This window comes from Solanum stenotomum, chromosome 9 (genome assembly GCF_019186545.1).
Source record: "Solanum stenotomum isolate F172 chromosome 9, ASM1918654v1, whole genome shotgun sequence".
NCBI lineage: Eukaryota > Viridiplantae > Streptophyta > Magnoliopsida > Solanales > Solanaceae > Solanum > Solanum stenotomum.
In genome coordinates this window covers 55,427,031-55,433,244 of record NC_064290.1, presented here as the reverse complement: position 1 = coordinate 55,433,244, position 6,214 = coordinate 55,427,031, and the positions used below count along the sequence as shown (strand labels likewise).

General features: G+C 33.6%; 1 protein-coding gene across 1 annotated transcript; it reads left to right on the top strand.

The window, feature by feature from the left end:
* The first annotated feature begins 4,108 nt into the window (after nt 1–4,108).
* Nucleotides 4,109–4,820, top strand: LOC125876471 (auxin-responsive protein SAUR71). Its single transcript, XM_049557656.1, has one exon. It carries the CDS (start codon nt 4,189–4,191, stop codon nt 4,576–4,578), a length of 390 nt encoding a protein of 129 aa, XP_049413613.1. The 5' UTR covers nt 4,109–4,188; the 3' UTR covers nt 4,579–4,820.
* The last annotated feature ends 1,394 nt before the right edge of the window (nt 4,821–6,214 follow it).

The following is a 6,214-nucleotide window of genomic DNA, read 5'->3' as shown; positions in this document are numbered from 1 at the left end:
ATGATGTAATAAATCAAAAGGAATATGCTAGCATAATCGGAAGTTTGAGGTATGTGACTGATTGCACTAGGCCTGATATTGCATATGCAGTAGGAGTACTTGGCAGGTTTACAAGCAAGCCAGGTAATGAACATTGGCATGCTATAACAAGAATTATGAGATATTTAATTGGAACAAAAAATTGTGGTTTATTCTATAAAAAATATCCTGCTGTACTTGAAGGCTTTTGTGATGCAGATTGGAACACTTTATCAGGTGATTCTTGTTCTACCACTGGTTATGTCTTTACTTTAGGTGGTGGTGCTGTTTGTTGGAGATCAAAAAAGCAAACTATTATTGCTAACTCTACCATGGAGGCTGAACTAATTGCTTTAGCTTCAGCTAGTGAGGAAGCAAATTGGTTAAGAGATTTGTTATTTCAAATACCTTATTTTGAAAAACCAATTCCTCCTATTTTAATTCATTGTGATAGCACCGCTGCAATTGGTAGAGTTCAAAACCGTTACTACAACGGTAAATCCAGACCTATAAGGAGGAAACACAGTAATGTAAGATCATATTTGACAGATGGTACCATTAATGTTGATTATGTCAAATCTTGTGATAATGTTGCAAATCCTCTTACTAAGGCCTTAACGAGAGAAAAGGTTTGGAGCACATCGAGGGGGATGGGATTGAAGCCTACAAATCCTTGAGTCATATATGAGGAAACCCAACCTGGGGACTAGAGATCCTATATCCAGGTTCAAAGGGAAAAACTAATCATATGATGACTTATTGTGAAAAATGCACTATCTTTTTATTTCCCTTCCTATGATGTGAGTGCATTGTTTCCTGTAGTTTGTGAAGGTTGAGTTGATAAAACTCTTAATGAATATCTGTAGCCCGTATGGGTGGAGTGTTAAGCTTACAGGAGCACTCCCGACAGATTTCACCTATGTGATGTGTGGAAGTAGGTCGCTTCCTATGAAAATTGGGCTTATTCTCAAAAGTACTCATGAAACCGGGATAGCACATGGCCATAACGTGTTGGATTTAAAGCTCATGTCAACACCTTGATTATTATGTGTGAGCAATGATATTTTATTTCCCTTAAGCAGTCATAGTTCAAGTCTGAGACCACTACGGCTCTGGAGTAAAAGTTACTGTTTCACTAAGTGGAGGTTCAATGCAGAGCACACCTTCATTATGCATGGTAGTCTTCCTTCAGCTGATATACTCTCTTATCTAATATTAAAATGAGTGGGGGATTGTTGGTAATTTAGCATTTTAAATCAATAACAATTTGTCATTTGGAAAGCCTCTGTGTCTGTTAGAGGCAGGTTTCTTACATATTGTTTTAAGTAACATTACTATCCACTCATTATGTGCATTTCCTTTTTGGGCTTAATTGCTCATTATAGTAGAGGAAAATAAAACGTTGCTGAGAACGTTGGTGGACTGATAATGGGCAGCACAGTTGTTGTCCGTTGTTAACATTGGTTATCAAGCATCAATTCCATTCTTTATTCCTCCATTATACCTTGTAACATATGTAACTCCTAAGGCCATTATCTTCACTATTTACTATCCAATATCTTCCTATCAATTGGTAAGAAGACTTCCTCAACTATAAATAGTGATAGTCTTCTTTTGGTTTGGGAGATACTACACACAAGAAAAATATAGAGTGAAAGAGTTAGTCAAAAAAAGAGAGTTCTTATTAGTTGAAGGAAGGTGTTCTTTTTGTGGAGCTTTGAACTCAACTCTTGTCCAGGGTTGTTGAGTTATATATTGTGAATAGGCTGTTGTATCCTGGAGGGGACAAGTCAAGAAGGACTACTGCTAGACCGGTGAAAACATTTGCTGCAGTGGGCTTGAATCTCCTTAAAGAGAGCGAGATATCCGCGCCTCAACCTGAAGAGATTTATTTCTTCATTTTTATTTTCAATTGTAATCTTGTATTTTTTGTTATCTTGTAAGTTTTTCACTAACAATATATATGATTTCGGGAGAGGAGCATGGGTTCACGTGAACCCAGTGACTCCATCCTGCATACGCCCTTGCTTCCACTTACTCTTCTCTTTGATATTTGATGTCTTGATTTTTTATGAATATATATTCCAAAATGTATTTAATTTAAAAATATTTCTTCAAGATAGAATTCCACAAAATTTAATGACAGATAAGAATATTCCATAAATATGATTATGCTTTTTGTTGGTGTTACACAACTTTTAGAATATTGAACGAGTAAAGACGTAGGAGGAAAGGAGAATATGTATCACGGAAACTTTGCTTGGAAAAGGATGATACACAAATTAAGCAGGGTAGGCTTGCCTTAACAAACACAACTTTTCCATGAAAACACATTATAATATCACGACTACAACGTTTCCACAACTTATTTTCGGCTCCTCCTTTTGTTAGTTTCCATTTCACGCAAGGCCACTTGTTTTTTCTCCCCTAAAATATCACCTTAATCATATTTTTTTTCCTTTCAATAATCACTTTCGAGTTTGATCAATTCGAATTCATATTAAGAAATCGCATTTTGAGATTATCAACAACCGGTTGCGGAGTCAGAAATTTCAGAAAGATTGTCAGAAGTAGCACAACAAAAACTCTTTTCAAAAAGTAGAACTAGTGAGATTCGTAGTTAAATTAGATTCTTCTATATCCATTTTCATATTATAATTAAACTCATTATATATTGTTCACACTCTAATTATTAGGTTTGAACGTGAGGGGATATGTTTGACGTCCCGCATTGGTTAGTGATGTAATTAGCCTTATTTTTCTTTATATGGTATTAGTAATCCACGTCTCGCTATATGCTTTAAATGAAAGAGTATATACTATATTTTACTGTAACTTTTGACAGTACATCTAATTAATTACTTGTAAATTTGTTTGAGTATTAGTTTTTATTTGACAGGAGATATAACTCCATGAATGTGGCACCTTAGCTTATAGGTTTTAGTGTTTTTTACCATATGCCAAAGTTTCACTGGTAGCAATTTCTTATTGTTATCTACAACAATATTTACTTGCTTCTTTATTACTCATTCCAATTAATCTATAATATTAACATTCTTTGTTTAATTAATGATGAAGTAAATTGGGGCTAATTACCGTCAAACCAATCCCTAGGTATGCGTGTACCCCATCAATCTCAAACTTGTCTAAGTACACATAATTAGTGATGTCTACAAAGTGAATGCTACCTAAAATTAAGACAATTTTCCCTAAATTACTTCCCCCCAAGCTTTGTCTTGTTTATGGTATTGGTAGGTATCGTTAGTTATACGGTCCATTTGTACTCATGTACCTTGTAACCAATATTCTTTCTTAATGGAGTAATTATATACTGATAGTTTCCTCAAACACTTCACACCAATTTTAAGTTGTTCCTTTGCCTAGATTTGGAATATACTCCATTTGTCACTGTGTGACTTGACATATTCATTAAGAAAATAATTATTGATATAGATATTTCATCAAACTATCCCTATTAAATAATTTTTAGTATTAAGTCTTGGAAAATGATTTGGAGAAAGAGTATTTAATACTAACGTAAAATATGAAAAAATATATTTGTCTTTTCTTTGATATGTCAAAAGTACTGACAAGTGAAAATGTAAAATCTATTTTAGAAATAAGTGACAAGTAAAAATGAACGGAAAGTATATATGGACAAAGAGAGATAGATTAATTAAGAAAATATAGATATGTATTTGTGCTCAATTGTTTATTACATACTAGTGGCAATTCTCTGTTTACTTCACTATTGTATTCGACTCTAACCTTAGAATTTCCCTAATTGAAGAATATATAAGGCAAATCGAGTCCTCATTAAGTAAAAAATAAAAATGTGAAAGTTAAAGAAAATGTATTTTCCATGTTTTACATAATAATAAGTTTTGGATGGATGTAGTCAAGTGTTTGATTAATTAATGTAGTGAAATTAGTAGGTAATTAAGGCGAAAAAAATAGAAATGTGCACACATCCCCACTAACAATAATTGTACCTGCCAAGTACGTCTATCTGTACCTCCTAACTATCCCTTGTTTCTTTAAAATAAAACACCCATCTATCTATCTATATAAAGCACCAACCCCCACACTCTTTCTCCCTCAACTTCCTCACACATTTCTCCATAATTATTATTGCCCCTCCCCTTAATTCTAGTCTTCAACAACAAAAACATGAAGAAACTTATTCGACGTTTATCGCGTGTAGCTGATTCCTCCTCTAACTACTCCTTGCTCCGTTCTGAATCCCGCTCCTCCTCTCGTCCCCGTCGTCTCCAATCCTTCCGTACCGGAAAGCTCAGATCCGGCACCGGAGTTCCTGAAGGACACCTCCCTGTTTACGTCGGTGATGAGATGGAGAGATTTATTGTAAGTGCTGACCTTCTCAACCATCCTATCTTTGTTGAGCTCTTGAATAAGTCCGCTCAAGAGTATGGTTATGAACAGAGAGGTGTTCTTCGTATCCCCTGTCATGTTCTCATCTTTGAACGAGTACTTGAAGCTCTTCGGATCGGTGATGACCTTCAGGATCTTCTCACTGCTCTCTCCGATGACTTGCTTTAGCACCATTTTTCTCCTCTCCAACAGTGGAATTAGCGGTTAGGTAGAGCAGATCGATCATGTTTTCTCTGTTTTTTCTTTCTGAGTCTCTGTAAATATTATGTGGAGGAGGACTTCAGCACGAAAATGTGATTGACATATACTACTACAGTACTTTTTTACTCTTAACATTTTTGTTATTTCTCAAATACTACTCATCATCTAAATTAATTTTGAAAACGCCTGCCCGGATGGTCTGTAATTTCATTCTAATCCTGCGAGCTGGAATGTTAATACTTTTGGATCTGTAAAAGTTAGGGGTACTTTCGTAATACTGAAACACCAGCTCATACACATGATATACTACTTCCGGTGTGGACTTTATACTGAAATTAAATTATTTAATTAGGCAAAAATATATGTTAATTAATCATATTATGTAGCATATATATAGGTTCAATTAGTGATCAAATTGATTCTGTCCCACAAGAGTCTATAGATCGGTTCATAGTATTTCTAACAATTAAATTAAGCTGGTATATTTGCAATGAAATACTAATTAAGTTCCAATTTAGTAAAAGTTGAAAGAGTTGGACCTATGACTCATTTTAATGCGTCTCATTTCAACTCAAAAATTAACTCATTCGTTAACTAAATCAACTAATTTCGATTCATTACCATTTAATTTGATAATTCCTACAAAGGGTTTCGTGAAACATCCAAACAACTCCAACATTACAAATGAATTTTTATTTAAAAAAGATGGAGATGAGAGTTATCTAATTATATAAATGCATGATAATAATAACTATTCGATTTAAAAATAGAATTAGATCGAGTGTTACAAGTAAATGATGAAGAAAGGGTAAAAGTTAAAGAAGTGCATTAGGTTTGTTCCTAAATAGTCTCACCTACCTAAAACATTGTGGACGTCTTTAATCATCTCTAAAAACTAGCAACACCTAATTTGATTAGGTAAGACTTGGACCGCTTATAACCCAAAATATAATGTCAACATATTGCACCCCATGCCGTACGGCAATTTCTTCAATTTTAGAAAAACAACGCCAGTACCACTATGTGGACTATCGAGTGACAAGTGCAATACATCTTTGATTCTTAATTTAATCTTCAAACATTTTGATAGAATGATTTTCATCTTTAATCTTAAAAATTTTCAATTCGAATCATAAAAACTAAAGTTGTCTATACTAAAAAGTAATATACCTTGCAAAAGTGAAAATTCTTAATGCCAATCTAAATTATTAAAATTCCCAGAAATGAGTAGAGGACACCAAATGGAAAGACAAAAACATAAATTTCTTTATGCGTCGTCTGAACAGAGGACCATTTATATTTTGATTTAGAAGGGCTTTTGCTTTTCTGAATTTAATTTTCTCGAAACTAATAATGTATTGTGACTATTATTGGTCATCGAGTTAGGGAAACTGTCTTCATGTATCTTACAACTACTCTTTTCAAGCAAGTTAAATATTGTGAGATTAAAAAACACAGGTTAGGTGGATAATCCTGACAGTTTCTAATTCCTTATTGTTTTTCATTGTAATTAACACAATATATTTCCTTATTCATATTTGAAATAAGTGAAAACAAGGTATGAATGAGTGAATTAAATAATAATAATGGAGTTGAGTTTGGA